Here is a 20,741-nt window from a genome sequence, read left to right as displayed (position 1 = left end):
TGGAATCTGGATCGGCACTTGGAAACGCAGCCATCAAGCCTTAGGTGGGACCTAGTGTTCCTGAAGAACTACTATCAAAATATTTCTCAGTAGACGCTCCTAAGATGATAGGAGCTTTCATCGACGGGGTGATGTCTATGTTCCTATTCATCGATGTAGACGATTGGCCGGATTTCGCCGGTTGCGAGGGTTGAATGCTTGACTAGTGAATTTTTTGGATGTTTTCTGCAATGTGCTACGAGAGATTTCTCGTAGCAGACTGATTTGCTATAGCTATCCCGGTCTAGCGTTCTGTCTGGATGTCTGTCTAAGTCGCGGAGAATGGTGGACGGTGACCGGGGAAGGATAGGTCCGGGCTTGGAACAATATTTCTCCGATTTCTCCGATAATCTTTGATACGCTTGTCCTCTTGCGGTTTAGCGCCATCAGCATTCAGATATATTATGTAATCATTTACGATCACACGGATAACGCGATTTGATTGGCTAATCCCATGAAGCACTCGATTAGTATGACGTGTGATTCTGCTGGTCTGCTTCACATATTGAGCTGAAAACCTGTGTACGTACATCATTTCAGCTCAGGGGATACAACAATCCCCTGTCCTCCCTTCCACTCTCATTGTTTATTGTATTTTTGATGCCGGTTTGTGCTTGTCTGCTATTGTTACACATAATTGAGCCTTTTCTGTATTGGTTTTCCTCCAAAATGTCGATCTCCAAGACATCCGAGTACCTGGTGAACCGTCACCCACTCCAGCGACTCCCCAGTCCTGATAGAAGGACGTCTGCCCTAATCCATGTATATATCCCTTACGAACCGCTCCGACCAAAACCGTGGACTGACGACAACTCTATCTAGTTACTCGGACTGGCCAGTTTCCTTTCCTCCTTCAAATTGTAGGTTCATCCTTCCGGCGAACGAGATTGTCGTGTCTGAACTAACTTTCGGATAGTCTTATCGAGAACCCTAATCACGCGTGAGTGGCAAGTTCGACCTAAATATTACTCTGCGAATTGTCCTGACTGTATACCAAAAGCTCCGAGGGATTTGGCTGGCACTTTGTTTTCTTGACGATCATCGGTCTCGCGTTATCAACATGCACGTTCACCGTCGGTCTATTAGCAGATGTGACTCTTTCGCGACGACTCTTTTTGTTGAAGAATATACTGTCAGTGTGTAGTGCGCCGCTGGAGGTCTTGATTAGTGTTTTATACTGGGGCATCAGATCGGTATGACTTGTCGGATTTGGGACAATTACTTGGCATGGTCACTCACCAATTGACCAGATTGACCCTCATCTGGTGGTTCCTCCCGATGAATTGAAGATTCCCTTCCACGTTGGTCAGTGGTGGTTACTTCCGTGCACTGGGGATTAACTACTGAACCCTGCTCGCACAGACCTAGGATTTCATCTTGTTCCTAGCATCGTCATGCTTTTCGACATTCTTTTCCTCTCCCCTCCCTGGACAATCACTGCCCTTCCATCAATGGCTCTATCAAGTTGCATTGCCTTTGGATACTGGTTCTGGATTGAGAAATGCTATTCCGTGAATGGGTGGTGAGCACGATCGGTTACAATCCTCTTGTGTCATTCTTCGTACTAATGGAGACAGGTATCCCTATCCACTTTTCGAAATACTTGATATGAAAGGGCGTGTTGCACTCTTTACGGTCAGTGCCTTCTTGATGGCTGTTAACATAGTGACACTGAAATGGCTCTACGGTCGTGTTAATGGGTTCGGGAGATTGGAGTATCCGCAAGCACAATCGGGGCAGGTCAGGAAGGGGGATTATCAAAATTGAAAGCTCTCGATGTGGGATAGGACTAATAACATGGACGGCCGTCTCTTGCGTCCCTTTTGCAACTACTTGGGCAAAAAGATTAAAGAAGAGAGTATTTCTGCATTTAAGTAGATTTGTGGTTGCAGAGATGACTGACAGTTCGCTTCATCGTAGATCATGGGACGGCATCTGCAGTCAGAAGGAGAATCCGCATTTTTTCTACATAGTACAGTACCTGGCTAACTCACCACTGTAGATAGATGTTAATTCATTAATTTATTGATCACATGCTCAATACCCTTGTAACCGGTTGAGTCAATAAAACATACACTAATGCAATAATTTTACAACTCAATTGACATAAAGGTGGAGGAAATAGAGGACCACTTGAAATGTTGGGACCTTCTCACTCTTCCTATCAGATACAAGATACCGAGATGGAAGACTATCCTCCAACCCGAAATGGGGAAGATGTTGCTCCGCTGCATGCTGCAAACATCACACCACGGTGGAATGAGTCAAAGACTACGATATGGAGGGTGACAGCTGCATTCTGGTGCATGCTGATAATGGGCGCCAATAACGCTGCATATGGAGCAATAATACCATGTGTCTGTCTTTCTTTTATGGCCTTCACTAACCTAAACGTTTTACTAACTATTATTCTCTGGTTGTTTTCAGCTAGAGCTACATTACCGTAAAAGTTATATGATCATTTACTGGTACTGTCAGCTTCTTTTGCAGGATATAAAATCTCTGCCGTTCTCAGTAATTTGATCCATCAGCGTCTTGGCTGGCAAGGTGTTGCCATTATTGGTCCTGGATGCCATCTGTTTGCCTTCGCAATTATCTACATCCATCCCCCATTCTCGCTTCTCGTGATGATATACTTGATTATCGGTTTTGGAAGTGGCGTTTAAGATGCAGCATGGAATGTATAGTTCGGAAATATGGCAGATTGTAATGAGGTTATTAGGTTCCTTCACAGATTCTACGGCTTGGGGGCAACATGTAGTTCTTTCATTGCTATGACCGTGATTACCATCATAAGGCTAGGTAGGTATAGTTCTCCTTTTATTATCTGATGTATTTGTCTGAGTGAGGATCCTTTCCGTTATACTAAATGAAATTAACAAGATAACAATAGGCTGGTGCGGCTGCGATTGAGCTTTCCTCCGCTGTAGGTGCCTTTTGGAATGAGACAGGTGAAAAATACAAACAAGAGAATCCCAATCCTCCCGGAAGAGGCGGCGTGCTCTCTCAAACCCGTCAAGCCTTGACTTACAGTGTTACATGGACATGCGCCACATTTCTCTTTCTCTACGGCAGTATTGAGGCCTCAACCGAGGGGGTAATCCCGAAGATGGATAGTGAATAAATTGAACGTGTAACGATCAACATGAGTCGCGTGGGCGTCGATGAAAAATGTGTGTTTAGAGCAGGAAAGGAAAATTCCTGAGGCGGTAAGGTACAGGTTGGCTGGCCAGTAGGAATGTTCATTGGAGATTTACCCTAGCTGACTATCTCGTCATAGATGTTGAAGGCATCGGGAAACATCTCTTGAGTACTTGAGTGAGACGCGTAATAGATTGTAATGTTGCTTGTCTGATCTAGGAATAATAACTATAGCTATAGGCTATCTGAGAGGTAGTACTCAGGTTTAGCAACAAGATGTAGTGCAAAGAAGAGAAACCTATCTAGATACGTACACCAATACGAATTATCATCTCAGAGACTCAGACTGTCGGAACTCAAACGTAATACCGTTTCACCAAAAAGGACGCCCTTAAGGGAATTTGGTATTTTTGAGGTATTTGCGAACCGTTCCGTAGTTCGACTTCTGTATTCTGCTAGTCACGTGATTTTATTTCCAACACAGACCTCCGATCACGTGGGCAGAATTCTGCCGTTCAGCTAGACCTAATCTGTAACCTAACTTAACTGATACAAAAAAGGCTTTGTCAGCAAGCTGACCGCTTTGCGGCCTGAGGTATCCGTCTGAGTTCCTGAGGTAATACGAATAGGGTTGGCGACTCCCACTAGGTGCGCGGACCCGTGCGCCTAGTGGGCGCCGGAGGACCGACAACAAACTTATGTCTTTCCCTCAGTAAAGCTTCTCTAAACCAACATTTGTTCACTTACGCACTGCATCAACGAGTAACCCGCGATAATTGGTGATATCATCCCACTCAGAAAGATGCACTCTTCGATTGCTAGTGCTCCTCTTCGAAGCGCCATATTTGGTGGCGGCTCACGCTTTTCCTGCTGCTACACCCCGTTCACATTAGCCGGATCTGCAACGATTCCTCAACGGGCTCAACAAACAGTCCTCAAGCGAAGCGTTAACAGTTTCTCGACAAAATGCAATCAAAGCGCTCCGATAACCTGCTTTGCGCGAGCGACACGAGTATCGCTGAGAAAGGCGGAGTCAACACCAGCAAATTCACAATTCATCATCACACATATCCGACGCAACTTTAGCGACTCTACAGGCCCTCGCGCGGCCAGCACACAGTCATCTCAAACCGGCAAAGAAGCGTCCCTCGATTGGAATACATTCTTCAAGTTGCGTACCTCACGCCGGCGCTACTCGCTCATTTCCTCGGTTCTTGCGTCAATCGCTAGCACAGCTGTAGGCGTTCAAGTACTCTCCGCTCAGGACCTCGACACACTCGGGGCGCAAGTAATGGGTCTCGATCCTTTTATTGTTCTCGGTCTTGCTACAGCCGCTTGTGGTGCGCTGGGCTGGCTTATTGGTCCGATTTTGGGGAACACGGTTTGGGGGCTTGTGCATAGACAGTATCGGAGTGGTATTGCTGTTGTAAGTGTTGCGAACTTTCTGTCAATTTGTCGGTGGCTCAATGCTAATATTATAATTTTATAGAAAGAGAAAGAATTCTTCAACCGCATCAAGCGCTTCCGTGTTGACCCGTCCGCTAATTCTATTGCCAACCCTGTTCCGGACTACTACGGCGAGAAAATCGGCAGTGTACAGGGTTATCGTCAATGGTTGAAAGATCAACGAGCTTACAACAGGAAGAAGTCAAGACACATTTTGTAATGTCTGGTTTGGGTTTATGGGGGAGAGGAACTGTCGGAACTGTTTATATAGTAAGCGAGAAGTTCTCCAAAGTGGCTAGCTTGTCGTCATGTATTTCTATTTTCTGTCGGCATTTTTCAGCTTGTTCGCATCTCCTGTCTCGACGGAAGTTAGATAGTAGGTTCAGGAACTGACCAATACTCATCACCAAATCTTGGCTATTTGTCTATCACTTACTAAACGCAACGATCTGATACCTTAGTGTCTAGACACCAACTCAATTTACTCGGCAGGCAATGTAACCATTTATACTACGCAACAAAAGAGGGACGAAGTGAAATAGTAAAAGTGTTACCATGCCCGGGTTCCATTAAGTCCACTGTTAATTGATCGTCCTATATCTAGCTATGCAAGTTGATGTCGTAACAACACTCAACTCGGGATGCAATTCCGGGCCGATGCCACTCGGATTTATGCTCTTTATATTTCGATCATTTCTGCATTCAATTACCGGAATTATGCTCTGATGTTTTAATGCCAGCTGAATCAAAATGTCAAAACCAACTTTAATCTTCTGTCCCGGCGCCTGGAGCCCTCCAACAGCGTTCAACCCTCTCATCGAAAAGCTTCCCGAATACACATCCCAAACAATAGCATTCCCCTCCGTACATCAAGCAACTACCATCAAAGATCTGAAACCGGACATTGAAGCTCTCCGCAACGTTGTCCAAAGTGAATGCGATCAAGGCCATGAAGTAGCTATCATCTCGCACAGTTGGTCCGGTCTACCCGTCAGCAGTGCCCTTGACGAATCGAGTCGGACGGAACGTCAGAAAATAGGTACAAAGGGTGGAGTAGTCAAGCTAATTTATATATCTGCTTTTATACCAGAGATCGGGCAGAGTTTGCTTCAGACTCAAGGCGGCGTACCGCCGGATTGGTATATTCGTGATGTATGTGATCATTTCCTTTTCTCATCGTAGCAGCCAATGTCATGATCTGTTAATGCTAAATTATAAGCCAGGAAATGAATAACACTGTATTATCCTCTGATCCATATACTCTATTCTTCCATGATGTCCCTAACGGACAAGAATGGGCCCAAACCCTTCGTCCGCATGCTTGGGCGAGCATGAATTCGCCCACGACCAGTGCGTCATACCTAGAAATACCATGCGCTTATTTACTCTGTGAAAATGATCGAGCTATCCCACTATCCGTGCAGGAGGCGATGGTGGAGAGAGCACGATCTAAGGGCGCGGTTATCACGACGGAAAAGGTGAAGACGGGTCATACGCCGTGGTTGGTAGTGCCGGATGAGGTTGCGGCGTTTGTCAATAGGCAGATTGAGTAAGAACCTAGTCAGAGATACGTCAGCTATGTTAGTTAGGATTGGACACCGTTGAAGTTGTTTAAGGACCTAGTATGGGATTGTATCGCTGCGCATAAGGTTCTTATATTTCCGAATAGGACTTCCTGCATCACAAAAGGTCTGATGACCCTTTTGAACCCGAGAAAGGGGAACAAAAATCTCCAAACCGGCATTATGATACGTGCGGGTGAATAAGCCTGGAGGGTAGATACAAGATGTCTTCCCTTGTGCAATAGTTCTTTCCGTCAGCAAACCCCAACCTTCGAAGGTTATACGTGCTCGTGGGCTTTCTCGTCTACTGAGGTAGCTTCTTCAAGATACTTACTATTTCATATTGCCGAGCTTCATAACCGTCGTGCTGTCTGCCATCCTGAGCGTGGCAGGAGATGCAACCTGGCACCAGATTGATTGTTGTCCGACCTGAGACGGTAATGTGGCTTGAATGGCCAGAACTGCTGGTTGATCTTTTCCATGTTGCCCTTTGTTGCTTTTTCACGACAACTCTCGAGAGTGTAAATCCCCGGCCGTTCTACAGGTTTATATTTGAAGTGAGACTGTACGGTATCCTCTATACATCCAAGTACCTAGTAATTTCAAAAGCGATTTTGACCTATGTTTCAGACAAACACTTTTTACTAAAAGAAAAAGCCGGTATAATGGACATTACCATACATCCCTCGTGCCTAAGTAATCATCAACGAACTATTCAACACACGTCTATCTGCTACGGAAGTTCCGGTGCATAGTGAGCCCATATTCGTACCACTTCTGACTCAGCTAGACGGTGGTAGTAGTAATCTGCTTCTTGGCTATATTTTTATGTGACTTGACAGTCTTAGGAATGTCATTCAGAAAACGCAGGTAAGTTAGGTAAGGCTTCCAAATATTACGGAACTCCTGCTGCACAGAATGTTTTTGTCGCATCGTATTCCGAGATCACAAATATGGATCTTCCAAGCACTAAAATCTACCCAGGCTGAGTCATGTCCATACAGGTACATGTAATTAAAGCTGAATTACGGAATGTAGCAGGGACTTCGTCATGATCGTAATATAAAAGGTATATTAGATCTTCAACAGAGCATATGTGCAGAAGAAAGCCATCACAAACAATAAATATCATCAAGTCATGTCGAAACTCATGGTAATTTTGGGTATAACTGGCACCCAGGTGCGTTCAATCAAAAATCCAAGGAGAAAATGGTCTATTTGGCTAACTTATTCAGGGGGGCTCAGTTGCCGATATCTTCCTCCAAGAACCCGGCTGGAAAATAAGAGGACTCACACGAGACCCTAAGAAAACATCAAGCGCAAAATGGGAAGTCAAAGGAATTGAAATGGTCCAAGCAGATGTAGATGATTTCGAATCCCTCAAAAGGGCATTACAAGGTGCCCATGCCATCTTCGCTGTCACCGATTTCTGGGGTCCCATGTATGATCAACGCAGCTATGGAAGACTTCAACTCGGTCAAACGATCAGTGAATACTGCTATGAGTTGGAGGTTAGGCGCGGAATAAATATTGCGAATGCTGCTGCCTGTATTGAGACTTTGGAGCGATTTGTATTTTCCGGTCTACCCGGTATCAAGTCCATTGCTGGAGGGAAATATCAGTATGTCTATCACTTTGATGCAAAGGCGGAGATTGGACGGTACATACAAGAATCTCTCCCGAAATTGAATGAAAAGACTTCGCAACTGCTGCTTGGCGAATATGCTACCAATTGGAAAATGTGGAGACTAAGGAGACCTAACAAGGTATGTTGCGCGCCGTCTATCATCTTGAAGGTTCTCGGAACTCATAGAGTAATACCAGGAAGATGGTTTGTATGCCTTTTTATTGCCAGGAGACAGTAAAACCTTAACACCATTTGTCGTCCCGCGCAAAGATACCGGACACTTTGTCAGGGCCCTTGTCATGCTACCACCTGGAAAGTTGCTTTTGGGATACGGAAGCCTTCCTAGCCACGAAGAGTACGTTCGTCTTTGGACCCAGGTCTTTGGTGTTGAAGATATCAGAATCAAGCGCGTGACGGTGGACGAAGCTGCTGCATTCGAAGGTGGTCCGCACGGGTTAGAGCTTGCAGTCCAGGTCGCAAGCGTGCTGCAACTAGATTTGTCTGGTGAATTTATTTTGCATCCTAGTCAGGTAAGATTCTATCATTTTGGATGTTGCATGTTGGGTATCTGCCCAGGTGAAGGGCCTCTTGGTGGATCCAATGGATTAACCTTTCGCACAGATTCCTAAAGAAATAGGATGCCCAACTACCAGTCTCGAGGATTATATGAAAAGTGAAGATTTCTCATCACTGGTGGATTTGAACTAGGTTCTCCGCTGCTTTCTTGGTTTCCCAGTGATCGGGAATGTACATCCTGGCTATGAGATTCCTCTGTATGGAATAAGTTCTCCCATGAGCTGCAGAGCTTTGTTGTAAGAACGACATAGTTGCTTTTCTAAAACCCTCGAGGAGACTTGTGGTTATGGTGAATCTGTCCAGCATGTTATCATACAAGGTTACTGCGGATTAAAAGAAAACAGTGCACCCAGTTCCATCCAGGTCCGGTCATCTATCATAGATTCGAATCCCTGGAAAACGTCGTAATTGGTATCCATTAGGGAATATGGGGCACTCATACTCTGTACCATGCCAGATGCTCCTTCTGTTGTAAAGATATCTGGGTAGACCTCGTGTTGAGGTATATTGTTGAAGGGCGATGAGAGGTTCGCAGTTCCTTTGAGAAGTAGAAGAGCATTATTCTGAGGGTATTCCTGAGGATTACCACGAGCACCACTGTCAACTTGATGTTGGAGAGAAAGATGTGTGAGATCTTTATTCGTAAATCCTGTAGGATAGAAGATGCCCAGCTTTGAAAGAGGCTCGGCCATCGATATCATCCTTTTGAATAGGCGTCTCGAAGCGCCGGAGACAGTGAAATACGAAGCGTTTAGGCTGAAAGCGCGCGAGATACTCTCGCCGAGGTCCACGGAAGATGATAAATCGGAAATGATCTTGTATAGCGTGTTTCTTTTGGATTCGGATGCAATAACCAAAAGTAATAGCGCTACTGCAGAAGTGAGAAAGTGTTGAAAGAAAGGGTGCTGTTTGGCGTATATATCAGTAGTTGCGTCCAAGTCTGCAAGTACGTCGATAGTGTCACAGGCTATTTCGATTCCAGACTTTACAATATGTCGACTGCCTGCCAGACTAGAGCCGGACAGATAGACAGAGCGAATAGTAAGACCGCGAATCTGATTGGCACGAAGGTAGAGAAGAGTCGACACGGGCTGTGGAAGACTTGCTGGGGTAGAAATCCTGCGAATCTTGGGATGCAGAAAATCTAAATCTGCGAGAGATCTCTTTCGCCATTGTTCGATTTGGTAATTGCAACTGTCGAATAAGTCTTCGTCTTCACAAGCTCCTGCTGTCCGCATGGTGCCTGAAAAATCCCAGAACCGAGTGTGAAAAGGCGCATATGATGCCATAATTTTCAAATAAGGATTCTATAATTCAAAGACGATCTTGTCAGTCATACTACACGAAGGTTGCGTTCGGTTGAGTACTTTTCTAACCTCCAGAGGCTCCGGCAAAATCTTCGCAAATCCATTTCTTGTAAAATGATGCGGGAGACCAGCTGCACAGCTCCATTGCTTGTCAAGAACAACAATGTTCCATAGTATATTTACGACCTCGGCACGGTCTGACACATCTTCGATCATGTGTAGTGCGTCTTGTCGATGTAGTCCCATCTCCATGGCCACCTTGCCTGCGATGCCACAAGTTCGCCACGCCAGCTGTAAATCATCATGGAAGTAATGATACATACCCTGATGGAATTGTTAGAAGAGAACAGTGCTGACAGAACGGAAGGGTGATTTACGAACCACAAGAAGCAGCAGAACAAGCTTTCGAGGGTTTTTTATGGGTGAGAAGACGGCATTGTGGATCTTGTCTTGGACACTAGCATAGAGTGATACTCCAATCTCGCTATTCCCAATGCTGAGTGCAAGAAGCGCAATTGCCAGAGCGACTTTTATATTGTCCATATCATCCGCATCAATGTTCCATAGGCGTCCAGTTTTGATTTCTTGCTTAGATTCTAGCGCCGTGTAAATTGCCTCTACTTGAGATTTGAATCGTTCTTGATTGAGGAAAGGGTGCAAATTGCCGACGACATCTTCGTAGGTGTATACCAGTCGTAGAGCTTCATCTTTTGTCAACGTTCGAAGGGCGCGTAAACAATCTTCGCAAAAGCATGCACCTGATCCTTGAGACTTTTTGTTTGACGGTCGATTTTCTATAGAGCTGTTGCGATTATTGTGACTTGATTGCTTTTCAACAAAATGAGGAGAATGTTTAGAGGTAGAGTTTGGCTTGGGGGACTTCCCCTGATGTTGTGTCGCAGTAATATTGCGTTCGGCCACGTTAAAAGTATATTCCGAGCTCGTTGCGCCACAGAACAAAGGCATGTCCTTATCAGGGGTAGGATAATCTGGCCGTTGGTGATTATTCGATGATTTGACAGGACTCAGATCAGCGTGCTTGTGACTTTCGAAAACTGTATATGAATGATCTTGTTTCTGCTCATTCTTTTGCGACATACGAACATCGACAAGAATATCAATCTGCTTTTGCATATTCTCCACCAAGCCCGTCAACCGTTCAATCTCACTGATCAAGACAATGTGTGAGAACCATCGATCTATCATCGCATTCCGAAATAGGAAACTCACCTAATATTTCCCCGATTTCCATATGCTATAGACTCCTTGGGGTAGTGAGTTGAGCAAGAGCCACCACAGGCGCAGTTTGAGAGAAAACGAGGGTCCTCATCGTAGTGGCATTCAATAGAGCGCCTTCGGCAGTATGCGCACGGTGAATCTCCATCACACCGGCCTTTCCGTCGTTTGCATTCATCGCAAGCGCGCAAGGCATAACGCGCGCGCCGTCTTTTTGGTTTACCATGTTCGTGGGCGGCCTCACTCATCCTGCGGTGGCGTTGTGATGGAGCGGAAGTGGTAGACATCGGATATTCCGATGTGTTCGGAAGAGTAGTTTTGAGAAATGATCTCCTAAGAATGGTAGTCTGGTGGCCTACTCCTAGAAATTCTTCCACGACTCATCAAACACACTCACTTTGAAGTGATCGAAATGTTTTTCGAAGAAGAAGAAAAAGCAGGAGAGTCAGGACATGTCATCGGAAGTTCCGCCGGAATTTCCGATCTCCCTGACAGCGTGATGGGCTTACTAAACAGAGTTGTTAGTTAGCTTAGTTAATATTTATGTACACGATGCTATGAGACAGGATTGCGGTACATAATAGCGAGGAGCAAAAGAAGAGGTCACCTACTTACAATTGGGAAGCAACTGAGAAATGGAAGTTGACAGATGTCGGGTCTATGTCCGACAATCTCCATATATAACCCTAACCCTTATTTCGCTTGCCAAGCTAAGGGATAGGTCAGCATCACGTTTTTTTTGCTTCACATTTTCTTTTCTCCGATTTGATTAAGGTGGTCGCTGCTGACGGCTGCCTAAAAAGTCTATTTCTGGAAACCACTATCACCTCCGTCTCAGGGCCCTCACGGTCTCAAACAGTATAGTAGTACTCGGCAATTGTTGAAGTACCCAATGCCTATGATAGAAATCATCAATCATAGGGCGTGCTTCAAGCCCCCGCGAATCACTCAATCTCCCATATCCTCAACAATGTAATTGCATATACACTATTTTCATTCATTCTCAGACACGAAGATGATTGGATTCATGTGGAGCTGTGAAACATACTTATCCACTAGAGAAGCGAACCATGGCTTGAGATTAGCGAACTCCGTGATTAAGCGGTGACTCACGGACGAGCTTCAAGATAGCATGGACATGAGTCACGGTTTCATTTGTCTATGATTTGAGCTTTATAAAGACGTTTCGGGTCAACCAACGGAAAAAAGGATCAGAAATATCAAAATCAACAGTCATGTCGACGTCTAATCCCACATTTGGCGCCCCTCTTCTGCCCTACTTCCCCTTCCAATCCGACTATCTCAACATCAACCATGGCTCCTTTGGAGGATATCCTATTAAAGTTCGGGATGCCCTGCGAGAGTATCAGCGGCAAACTGATGCCAAACCAGACGATTTCATCCGATACAGACTCCCAGGATTGATCGACAAATCTCGCGCTGCGGTTGCGGAGCTGATTAACGCTGATGTTGGTAATGTGGTTCTCATTCCGAATGCTACGACAGGAGTGAACACCGTCTTGCGCAACCTGGTATACAACCCAGGAGACAAGATCGTGTATCTGGGCACGACGTATGGTGCGTGCGAGAAGGCTGTGATGCATATTGTGGACACATGTATCCCGGCCGGCGCAGTTGAAGCCATTAAAGTGGAGGTAGAGTATCCGGTGACGAGCAAGGAGATTTTGCGGCGATTCGAGGATGCAATCTCCCAAAAGGGGGTTCGCATTGCTCTGTTTGATACTGTCTCAAGCCTACCGGCCCTTCGGTTGCCGTACGAGAACATGATCTCTCTGTGCAAAAAGTACCATGTGCTTAGTCTCATCGATGGTGCCCATGCTGTGGGAGCTATTGAACTCGACATGCAACGCCTAGATCCCGACTTCTTCATTAGCAATCTGCACAAGTATGTTGTCTCTTCCTTTGAGCAGATAAACTATCTGCACCGACTAACCATTGCAGATGGCTCTACACCCCTCGTTCATGCGCAGTCTTCCATGTCGCTGCCCGAAGCCAACATCTGATCAAGACTTCACTTCCTACATCTCACGGCTACCGACCCGAAGAACGCCCCGGACGACTAAGAGTTTCCAATCCTCTTCCGACAAGCTCCAAGACGGGATTCGTAGAGCTGTTCGGTTATGTCGGAACAATGGACTATACACCATATCTATGTATCCCTGAAGCCATCAAATTCCGAAAGGAAGTATGTGGTGGCGAGCAAAAACTTTTGCAGTACATCACCACTTTGGCAAAGCAAGGAGGGAATCTTGTCGCGAATATTCTAGGAACTGAACTTCTCGGTGATGAAGATCAGAGACGATCTCCAATGGTGATGGTTCGATTACCGTTGAAATTTACCGCCGACGAACTTCAGCAGGGTAAGCAACATCTACTTCTTGAGGAGATTGAGCGGACTATCTCGGAGAAGTATCGAACATTTGTCCCATTGATCTATCATGGAGGCCATGCATATGGCAGATTGAGTGGGCAAGTCTACCTAACCCTGGAAGACTTTGAGAAAGCTGGGCAGATTTTGGCTAAAGCCTGCAAAGAGTTTGAGCAAAAGTCTAAGCTTTAGTTCTCTCTTGGTCATTGACTGAATAAGGATATTGCCATATGTCATATTGATGTCTCAAGTATTATCCACTGGTTGACGCGAAAAAAGGGCTTCCAAATGCGAGGTCACAGGTTGTATCGGACGTGAAAAAAAAAAAAATAAATAAATAAATAAATGAAATGAATCATTTCACCAAATAAATGACACCATCATTCTTTTTATAATCAATGTTATCTTCCGCTTTGTGTGAGGAGACTGGAGGAGAAGATAGCACTTGTTTCCCTAACTTCTCAATGAAGATATCTGTATAAATCTCTCTGATATACTGTTACACTGCGAAAGCCTGCTCCAGAAAGGTATGATATAGAGCTTGTGGGTTGTGGAGGACAATATGATTCTGTATTAGCAAGCTACACTTTACGCCAATCTAAGACAGTCATCAGATTATCAATTTCATTGATTGATCGAGATATTCGACTTGCTTTAGTCTATCTCATCAAAGTAATCGACGCCGTTAAGAAAAATGTAGATCACCCTCCTTCTTTGAAAGTAGACATGCTTAGAGAGATAGATACACGCATCACATAGGTTCGCTGTTGCATGGATCTTTGTCATATGTGAGGATGCAGTGTCGCAGAAAAATGTTCCGTTGAAGTTCATCGTACGCATATGCTGCCGCCCTCATGGAATGGAAACGCACACAGACTCTGAGCTTAGTCTGTTCTGGATATTCTTCATCACAGTAGCTCCTGGAGTAATGCTCGACAGAGTTTTTGAGATGAGGTGTCCCGACCACTCCATCAATACACTCAATTAGAGCTTCGGGAACCTCGTCAACTAACACACAGCGAGTGCAACCGTGATCGCGGATAGCTGCTCTCAAGGACATTCCCACTGGATAGGTTGCGGTTTTCTCTAGTGTCACATGGGCAGGAGTACCTTGTATTTCGAGTCCCCTCTTCTTAACGCTCCTGCAGAACTTCTCAGCCGACTTCTGATGCAGAAAGACCACTCGACCGGTGTGATAGCCAGTTATTGAGAGTGTATTGAGAAGATCGGCGGAAAAGACGTCTCCACAATGAATGTGAGCGAGAAGCTCATCAAGCGTAGTGCCGTTGGGGAGGTTCTCAATACGGACAGTGCGGTATGCATCCTTGTCGCCAGGTTTTGGAATATAGCGTAGGCCGTACTGAAAGAACCACTCATCCTGCATGCGACAGTGATCGATTGAGTTCAGTATGGCTTCATGTTCCTCCCTTTTATCCCTGAAAAGGTTAATAAACTTCCAAGCAATCGTCCCGTCCCAAGGTACCACGGCAAAGTCTCGCTCCTTCGTCTTTGGGTTTGAGGAAGTATCCACGGCACTTGACTCTGGTGAGCCAGATACAAGGGGCAAAGTATCAACAGTTGGGGGATTGAATCGGCTTCCTCCGCTTGGCTCAAATTCTGAGGCGGCCTGTTGTGTGTTAGTAATGGTGGAGTAGACGGGATTTCATACATACAGCGCTAGAAGGTGCCAGAGGTGAGTAGCGAACTTCAGACTTCGCAGTGGTTTTTGGAACCAAAACCTATGTCCCCGTCAGTGCTGTTTTCCAATTGTGATAATCAAACTGATTTGACTTGCACTGCGAGAAGGAGTCAAAATGGGCGTACTCAACAAGGTGGGTGCATCCAGAAGACTTAGAGATGACAAAGTTTTGACATGCTCATCAACACTATCCTCTGGCTCTTTAGCAAGTGCTTGGAGCTCAGAAATGTAAGAATTGTGGCCAGAGGAAGCCTGTGGCTTGATTAGAGGGGTCCATAAAAATCATGATCATCATGTGTTAATACTTGCCTTGGGAGTCAATGTTTGTGGGAACAGAACCTTTCCATTGCCCGGTCCATTACCCTGTTGCAGACTCGAAGCCAAGGCCTGACGCAATGTCTGATTCTCATCTTCGATGTATTGAACACGATACTCCAGAAGACGATGCTGAGCCTGGACAGCATAGAGAGTCCGTTCCAGGAGCTCGAGGCGATGCTTGATGGGAGAAATTGACTCTACCATGGTCTCTACAGACCAGAGCAGGTGCATAGTACTCTGATACAGCGAGATGAGAGCTTGAAGGGTAGCTCTGAGAGAGGACAGTGAAGAGGTGAGAGAGATGAGAGAGGTGAGAGAGGTGAGAGAGGTGAGAGAGGAAGAAGTGAGAAATAAAGAAGGTGAGCACGTGGGGGGTCGCAAACAAGGAAGGAGTGGCCCGGTGTCTCAAGGAGGGTACAACTGTCCTGTGTTCCTTCCCTATGTGCCATCTTATCTGATAAGTGAGTTCTTCACGACACACAGTAATGTCTCTATAGCCTGGCTATAACTTATTTATACTGGTGTCGGGTTGGTTGGATGACTTTGGTATAGAACTGAAGAGTATCTGTTAATACCAAAATAGAATACTATTTTATACTAAAGTCCTCTTCATCTCCAGATCAAATTCACATCTGGATCTGTTGACTTAGATCCCAAGAGATCTTATATTTGTTATAGCCAGGGTCTGCTGTATATCACTTGTCATGTGGCCAAGAGGTCTTTTCTGAAGACTGCCATGCAATGATGCTGTTACAGCAGAACCTGGCTATAATGAACAGAAGGCCTCTCAGGGTCCGAGTCAATACCTCCAGAACTGAGTTTGATTTAGGAGTGATTCCGAATGAAGGGCACCTCTGATATATTGATCCATTTTAGTATTAGAAAATTGGATGTTCCTCACTTCCATCCATCTTCAAGTTATCTAAGATGGTATTAGTGGAAATACGGGGTGGCTTCCTTTTGTTATAGCCAGGTTCTACTGTATTCATGTATTCCTATGAGTCTCTTTCGGTGAGGATGCCCAAATGGAAGCAACAAGCCTGGGATCTCTCGTGGAAAATATAGTTTGACCTGACCTTTGTGTAAGAATACTAAAAAATGAAAATAGAAAGGAAATGAAATATTGGGCTGCTTGCTCGTTAGAACAGGAACGTATTTCTGGGAGGATTCCCAAGCTCTTTATGCTTGGGATCCTGCTGCCAGCACATGCAAACATAACAAGCTAGGATAAAGATCTTTCAAAGAGATATTACAAAGATATTTCTCACAGGTATCAAACAAAATGCTGCACATGTGAAGATTTCATACGTCAATAGATACATCCTACCGTACAAGCCAGAGGAACATCCCTGGAACTAGAATCCCGAACATGCACGGATATAACCATATTTAACCATATTTAACCACATTTAAATCAGCCGCCAGCCGTTATGCTTATCTAGACGTATTCGGGCTCTGTTCATCGTCTTTGTTTTTTCATCAATATCTTCGGTTATCAGTCGGCATCCCACGAAGCAAAGAGCTAATCCCTAGACTCGGGGGAGCGGATGCGGGGAAAGGATCAGAAAACTGGAGTAGCGGAGTATAACAGGCCAACCAGGTACAATATGTGCGAGACTTCTGGCTTGGCACTGTCTCTCTATCATTCCTTCGGTCGTCGTTCTTTTCCTTTTAGAGAAGTTGCGGCTGGATTAGAGCGATTGCGTACAATGCGCAGAGCCCGAGCCATGAAGAGCAGGGATTCGCACACGAGGTTGCCCCTCGTATATGGTCTGGGGAATTGGGCCTCTCGGTCGACCTGCCTATTACTGCAGCGCTATAATCGTTCGAATGACCGGAAGATAAATTGGAAAGGTTTCCCACTTCCTGTAACGTCTTGTTTTCTCCGTCTGCCGGGTGCTTAGAATCTATACACGGAAAAAAACTTTTTTCATTTATTCAACTATGGACGTGGAATTAGAAAAGCCGTCGGAGATTCATGCCGAATTCGTTGGGGATCCAGACGAGGGGTTGACTGAGGGAGAAAGAGCAATCATTGTGAGATGACAAATCCACTCCAATTCAGGACTCAAGCTTACTGTCTGTTGCAGGATCGCAAATTACTGTGGAAGCTAGACCTTCGGCTTATTCCTTGGCTATCGCTGCTGTACCTTGCTGCATTCCTCGATCGCACAAATGTGGGAAACGCAAAGATTGAAGGTCTGCAGCAGGCTCTGCACATGAGCAACAACCAATACAACGCAACCCTTACAATCTTCTTTATATCGTACTCTGTCTTTGAGCCTTTGACAAATGTTTTGTTGAAACGGACCAAACCGAAGATTTTCATTGCGTCCATTATTATAATCTGGGTAAGTCTGAGACTGGTGTCGGTCCCCAAGAGGATGGGAGCTAATCATCAATTTGGGTTCTCTAGGGAATATGTATGACAACAATGGGCCTTGTTCATAACTTCTCTGGTCTTATGGCTGCCCGTTGGTTTCTTGGTCTAGCCGAAGCCGGCCTTTTCCCCGGTATAAGCTACTACCTCTCATGTTGGTATAAGAGATCCGAGTTCGGTGTACGCATGGCTATCTTCTTTTCTGCTGCCGCTCTTGCTGGTTCATTCGGTGGACTCTTAGCTGCTGCAATCGCACGGATGGACGGCATCGGTGGGAAAGCCGGCTGGTCGTGGATTTTCATCTTAGAGGGCTTGGCCACAATCGTGTTGGGTGTCTTGTCATTTTGGCTCGTTGTTGACTTTCCGGATAAAGCAACCTTCCTCTCGGATGCTGATCGTCAGCGAGTTACCAGACGACTGATGATGGATCAGCAAGCCAGCGGGCAGCACGAAGAGTGGAAGTCGTCATATGTGTGGGCTAGTTTGAAAGACTGGAAGACATATGTGAGCGCGATCATTTACATGGGTGCCGATGGACCTTTGTATGCTTTTTCCCTGTTCATTCCGACAATCATCGCAGAACTAGTAAGTTCAACTCCGTAGTAAATAAAAGCCTTGCTGACGAAGATAGGGTTACTCTTCGACCAGAGCGCAGCTCCTGAGTGTCCCTCCATACGCAGTTGCTGCAGTGCTAACTGTCGCAATTGGTTACATTGCCGATCGCACGCGGGCAAGAGGACTCTGTAACATTATTGTTTCCATCATTGGTGCAATTGGTTTTGCGATGCTTCTCGGTGCAAAGACTGCTGGTACTCGTTACGCAGGTGTTTTCCTCGGCGCGATGGGCATTTATCCTTGCATTTCCAACACGATTTCTTGGACCAGCAACAACGTTGAAGGTAAGTCGGTCGTCTTATGATCCAACTGATTCATGACTAACAAGCGGCGTACAGGCGTGTACAAACGTGGTGTCACACTGGGTATTGTGATCGGTTGGGGTAACCTTAACGGCATTGTTTCGTCAAATATATACCGTGGCAAAGATTCACCCAACTTCTACCCGGGTCACAGTACCGTCCTTGCATATCTTGTGCTGTTCCTCCTCGGCGGATCAATCTTGCAAACGATCCTGCTCCGAATCGAGAACAGGAAGCGACAACGTGGTGATCGGGATTATCGTATCGAAGGTTTGAGTGAAGAGGAGATTAGGGATCTGGGAGATATGCGACCAGACTTTATATACACTACTTAGACTTCGCTCTGGAGTGCATGATATACACGTTAGATGGAGCGGGTGATCTGAAGCCAAGTTAGTTCGAGCCACCAGAAGGATATAGAGAACCGCACCTAGGTAGATAGGTGTACTCATCCATGATTGGACAGCAATCTATGACGAGTGCAAGGCACGTTCCAAGACCATTTCATAACTATTGAATTGAATATAGATTCAAAATATCCTGATTCTTCTTCGGCCCCTTGACAACATGTCTACTAGCCCAACTCAACACTTCCCCCGTTTCCGGTACGATCCTAAACGAATAAGCCGTATAATACATATCCTTGACACAGAGATGATCCCCTGTCGCTTGAATCACTGTCGTCTCTGGATATTTGTCCCTGAGGGCAGGGAGAATCAACGGCGGAGGTGTTGGCGGATCAAATTTTGGTTTTGTGGTGTCTGTTTCTTTCTCTTCTTTTGCCTCTTGTGAGTAATTGAAATCGAATTCATGGAATAAATAATCTGGCTCGTCTTGGCTGTCGGCATTTCTCTCCTCGCTGGGTTTTATCTTGACGAACCAGACGCTAATTCCACCCATTTCTGGATTATTTTCTTCTCGCTCTGTAGATGCATTCGCACCGTTCAACCGCCAAATGTATTTTTTCGTCCACTTCAATCCTGCCATACCCATTACACTACTCGGCATTTCTCCTTCCTCCTTGTATATTATTTGTCTATACGCGGATGAGCCTTGTGTCCCGTCATGTTTGTCATCGGAAGGTGTGGGTTGCAATGGATGGAAAGTCGCTATTCCGTTTAGTTCGCCGTTTATGTCAGCAGGATTGTCGCTGCGGAGGATACGATGGAGGTGCCATTGGCGCGTTGGTAGATTATTTGATGAAGGGGAGGACAGCGAGGTGAATAGCAAGGAGAGGATGCGGGGTGATATTGGAAATTTCATCGTAGTTGTGGTTGTGGTTGTTTCTGAGGAGGGCATATTGAGAAGAGCTTCTGCTTTTGGTCAACGTTTGTTGGTAGCCCATATGAGGTTGTAGATTGTGTGGAAAAAGTGAATTTCCTCTTGGAGAAAATACAGTGAGGTCAAAAGAAAGTTGACTGATCTCTGGTTAAGCTGCCGGTGAAGGTTAAGGTTTGTGCCAATGAGATCTCAAACTCAGCCAATCAGCGTACGCAAACTATATCCTGCAATATTGCAATATGACAGTATAAAGTGTGAATCTCACGAAATTTATAGTGTTCTTTGGATAGTTTTATGTAAATATCAATTAATTACAAATCCATTAAGCCTTCTGATATAATAAGATAAAGAATCAATGAGATGATTGCCATTTCAATTCGATGTATCAACAGCATACCTACCTAGGCTGTCTCTCACCTGGGCAAGACTGTTTGATAACCCGGCGAGACTCGACGTACTTATCAAAATCCTCTGGAATCTTCGTCATGTCTGCATTTGGGAAACCCTGGGCCCTGTTTATGTTCCTTTGTCCACCTCAGTACAGGTGTTTGGATTTGCAGTGTTAGGGATCGCTCTTGCTCCAACCCTAACTCGGACCTTGGCGCTCAGAATAACTTCTTATTGTTCTCTGTTCTTTCTTGATTGCTATATGTGGTGCCTTATTTCCATTGTTTCTTTGTTACATTGTACGAGTACGGCCTCACTGTTCTTTGTTCGATGGTATCTGCTATGCCGGTTTAGAAGCTCTACCATGTGCTGGACGAAGCTTACAAGGAGCTCAACATGCCCATACAGTTCTTCCTGGGGATCAGCTGTCGTTGTT

General features: G+C 45.4%; 9 protein-coding genes across 12 annotated transcripts, besides 2 other annotated features; 6 read left to right on the top strand and 3 right to left on the bottom strand.

Annotated features, from left to right (window-relative positions):
- The first annotated feature begins 577 nt into the window (after positions 1-577).
- TSTA_124380 (integral membrane protein, putative) lies at positions 578-2,048 on the top strand. Its single transcript, XM_002482661.1, has 7 exons — positions 578-801; positions 862-899; positions 956-979; positions 1,040-1,232; positions 1,290-1,344; positions 1,402-1,561; positions 1,617-2,048. The coding sequence occupies exons 1-7, from the start codon at positions 640-642 to the stop codon at positions 1,804-1,806; spliced, it is 822 nt and encodes a 273-aa protein (XP_002482706.1). The 5' UTR covers positions 578-639; the 3' UTR covers positions 1,807-2,048.
- Positions 2,049-2,222: 174 nt separating this feature from the next.
- On the top strand, positions 2,223-4,846 carry TSTA_124370 (presequence translocase-associated motor subunit Pam17, putative; the record flags this gene model as incomplete). Its single annotated transcript, XM_002482660.1, has 8 exons — positions 2,223-2,394; positions 2,518-2,699; positions 2,727-2,841; positions 2,970-3,136; positions 3,518-3,676; positions 3,829-3,959; positions 4,003-4,606; positions 4,670-4,846. 8 exons carry the CDS (start codon positions 2,223-2,225, stop codon positions 4,844-4,846), a joined length of 1,707 nt encoding a protein of 568 aa, XP_002482705.1.
- A 467-nt stretch (positions 4,847-5,313) lies between these two features.
- TSTA_124360 (uncharacterized protein) lies at positions 5,314-6,466 on the top strand. Its single transcript, XM_002482659.1, has 2 exons — positions 5,314-5,778; positions 5,850-6,466. The coding sequence occupies exons 1-2, from the start codon at positions 5,377-5,379 to the stop codon at positions 6,177-6,179; spliced, it is 732 nt and encodes a 243-aa protein (XP_002482704.1). The 5' UTR covers positions 5,314-5,376; the 3' UTR covers positions 6,180-6,466.
- A 764-nt stretch (positions 6,467-7,230) lies between these two features.
- TSTA_124350 (hscarg dehydrogenase, putative) lies at positions 7,231-8,523 on the top strand (the record flags this gene model as incomplete). Its single annotated transcript, XM_002482658.1, has 4 exons — positions 7,231-7,368; positions 7,424-7,954; positions 8,013-8,345; positions 8,437-8,523. Exons 1-4 carry the CDS (start codon positions 7,327-7,329, stop codon positions 8,521-8,523), a joined length of 993 nt encoding a protein of 330 aa, XP_002482703.1. The 5' UTR covers positions 7,231-7,326.
- Positions 8,524-8,711: 188 nt separating this feature from the next.
- Positions 8,712-11,182, bottom strand: TSTA_124340 (uncharacterized protein; the record flags this gene model as incomplete). Its single annotated transcript, XM_002482657.1, has 4 exons — positions 8,712-9,698; positions 9,768-10,022; positions 10,080-10,866; positions 10,929-11,182. 4 exons carry the CDS (start codon positions 11,180-11,182, stop codon positions 8,712-8,714), a joined length of 2,283 nt encoding a protein of 760 aa, XP_002482702.1.
- Positions 11,183-11,883: 701 nt separating this feature from the next.
- On the top strand, positions 11,884-13,688 carry TSTA_124330 (cysteine desulfurylase, putative). The gene is made up of 2 exons (XM_002482656.1): positions 11,884-12,840; positions 12,897-13,688. The coding sequence occupies exons 1-2, from the start codon at positions 12,170-12,172 to the stop codon at positions 13,513-13,515; spliced, it is 1,290 nt and encodes a 429-aa protein (XP_002482701.1). The 5' UTR covers positions 11,884-12,169; the 3' UTR covers positions 13,516-13,688.
- Positions 13,643-13,679: a microsatellite.
- A 386-nt stretch (positions 13,689-14,074) lies between the features above and the next one.
- Positions 14,075-15,544, bottom strand: TSTA_124320 (uncharacterized protein; the record flags this gene model as incomplete). The annotated part of the gene is made up of 5 exons (XM_002482655.1): positions 14,075-14,950; positions 14,997-15,062; positions 15,115-15,119; positions 15,148-15,274; positions 15,362-15,544. 5 exons carry the CDS (start codon positions 15,542-15,544, stop codon positions 14,075-14,077), a joined length of 1,257 nt encoding a protein of 418 aa, XP_002482700.1.
- Positions 15,545-15,626: 82 nt separating this feature from the next.
- Positions 15,627-15,704: a microsatellite.
- Positions 15,705-17,227: 1,523 nt separating this feature from the next.
- Positions 17,228-19,139, top strand: TSTA_124310 (MFS transporter, putative). 4 transcript variants are annotated; one of them, XM_002482651.1, is made up of 5 exons: positions 17,228-17,377; positions 17,431-17,691; positions 17,757-18,305; positions 18,352-18,619; positions 18,674-19,139. In XM_002482651.1, the coding sequence occupies exons 1-5, from the start codon at positions 17,285-17,287 to the stop codon at positions 18,970-18,972; spliced, it is 1,470 nt and encodes a 489-aa protein (XP_002482696.1). In that variant the 5' UTR covers positions 17,228-17,284; the 3' UTR covers positions 18,973-19,139. The 4 variants fall into 4 exon arrangements, with proteins under 4 accessions (XP_002482696.1, XP_002482698.1, XP_002482699.1 ...); XM_002482653.1 differs by having other exon boundaries at positions 18,352-19,139; XM_002482654.1 differs by having other exon boundaries at positions 17,431-18,305.
- An 8-nt stretch (positions 19,140-19,147) lies between these two features.
- TSTA_124300 (uncharacterized protein) lies at positions 19,148-19,936 on the bottom strand (the record flags this gene model as incomplete). Its single annotated transcript, XM_002482650.1, has 2 exons — positions 19,148-19,250; positions 19,275-19,936. The coding sequence occupies 2 exons, from the start codon at positions 19,934-19,936 to the stop codon at positions 19,148-19,150; spliced, it is 765 nt and encodes a 254-aa protein (XP_002482695.1).
- Positions 19,937-20,741: the final 805 nt, after the last annotated feature.

This window comes from Talaromyces stipitatus, genomic scaffold, assembly GCF_000003125.1.
Source record: "Talaromyces stipitatus ATCC 10500 scf_1105507295555 genomic scaffold, whole genome shotgun sequence".
NCBI classification, from domain to species: Eukaryota; Fungi; Ascomycota; class Eurotiomycetes; order Eurotiales; family Trichocomaceae; genus Talaromyces; species Talaromyces stipitatus.
The sequence above is the reverse complement of the archived record's forward strand: the minus strand, read 5'-3'. Positions and strand labels throughout refer to the sequence as shown.

Coding starts and splice junctions, on each gene's coding strand:
- TSTA_124360 (XM_002482659.1), top strand. CDS start 5,377: ATGTCAAAACCAACTTTAATCTTCTGTCCCGGCGCCTGGAGCCCTCCA. Junction 5,779..5,849: donor CGGATTGGTATATTCGTGAT/GTATGTGATCAT, acceptor ATTATAAGCCAG/GAAATGAATAACACTGTATT.
- TSTA_124380 (XM_002482661.1), top strand. CDS start 640: ATGCCGGTTTGTGCTTGTCTGCTATTGTTACACATAATTGAGCCTTTT. Junction 900..955: donor TTCCTTTCCTCCTTCAAATT/GTAGGTTCATCC, acceptor ACTTTCGGATAG/TCTTATCGAGAACCCTAATC. Junction 1,233..1,289: donor TATACTGGGGCATCAGATCG/GTATGACTTGTC, acceptor CCAATTGACCAG/ATTGACCCTCATCTGGTGGT.
- TSTA_124330 (XM_002482656.1), top strand. CDS start 12,170: ATGTCGACGTCTAATCCCACATTTGGCGCCCCTCTTCTGCCCTACTTC. Junction 12,841..12,896: donor TTCATTAGCAATCTGCACAA/GTATGTTGTCTC, acceptor TAACCATTGCAG/ATGGCTCTACACCCCTCGTT.
- TSTA_124310 (XM_002482651.1), top strand. CDS start 17,285: ATGGACGTGGAATTAGAAAAGCCGTCGGAGATTCATGCCGAATTCGTT. Junction 17,692..17,756: donor CGTCCATTATTATAATCTGG/GTAAGTCTGAGA, acceptor TGGGTTCTCTAG/GGAATATGTATGACAACAAT. Junction 18,306..18,351: donor CGACAATCATCGCAGAACTA/GTAAGTTCAACT, acceptor TGACGAAGATAG/GGTTACTCTTCGACCAGAGC.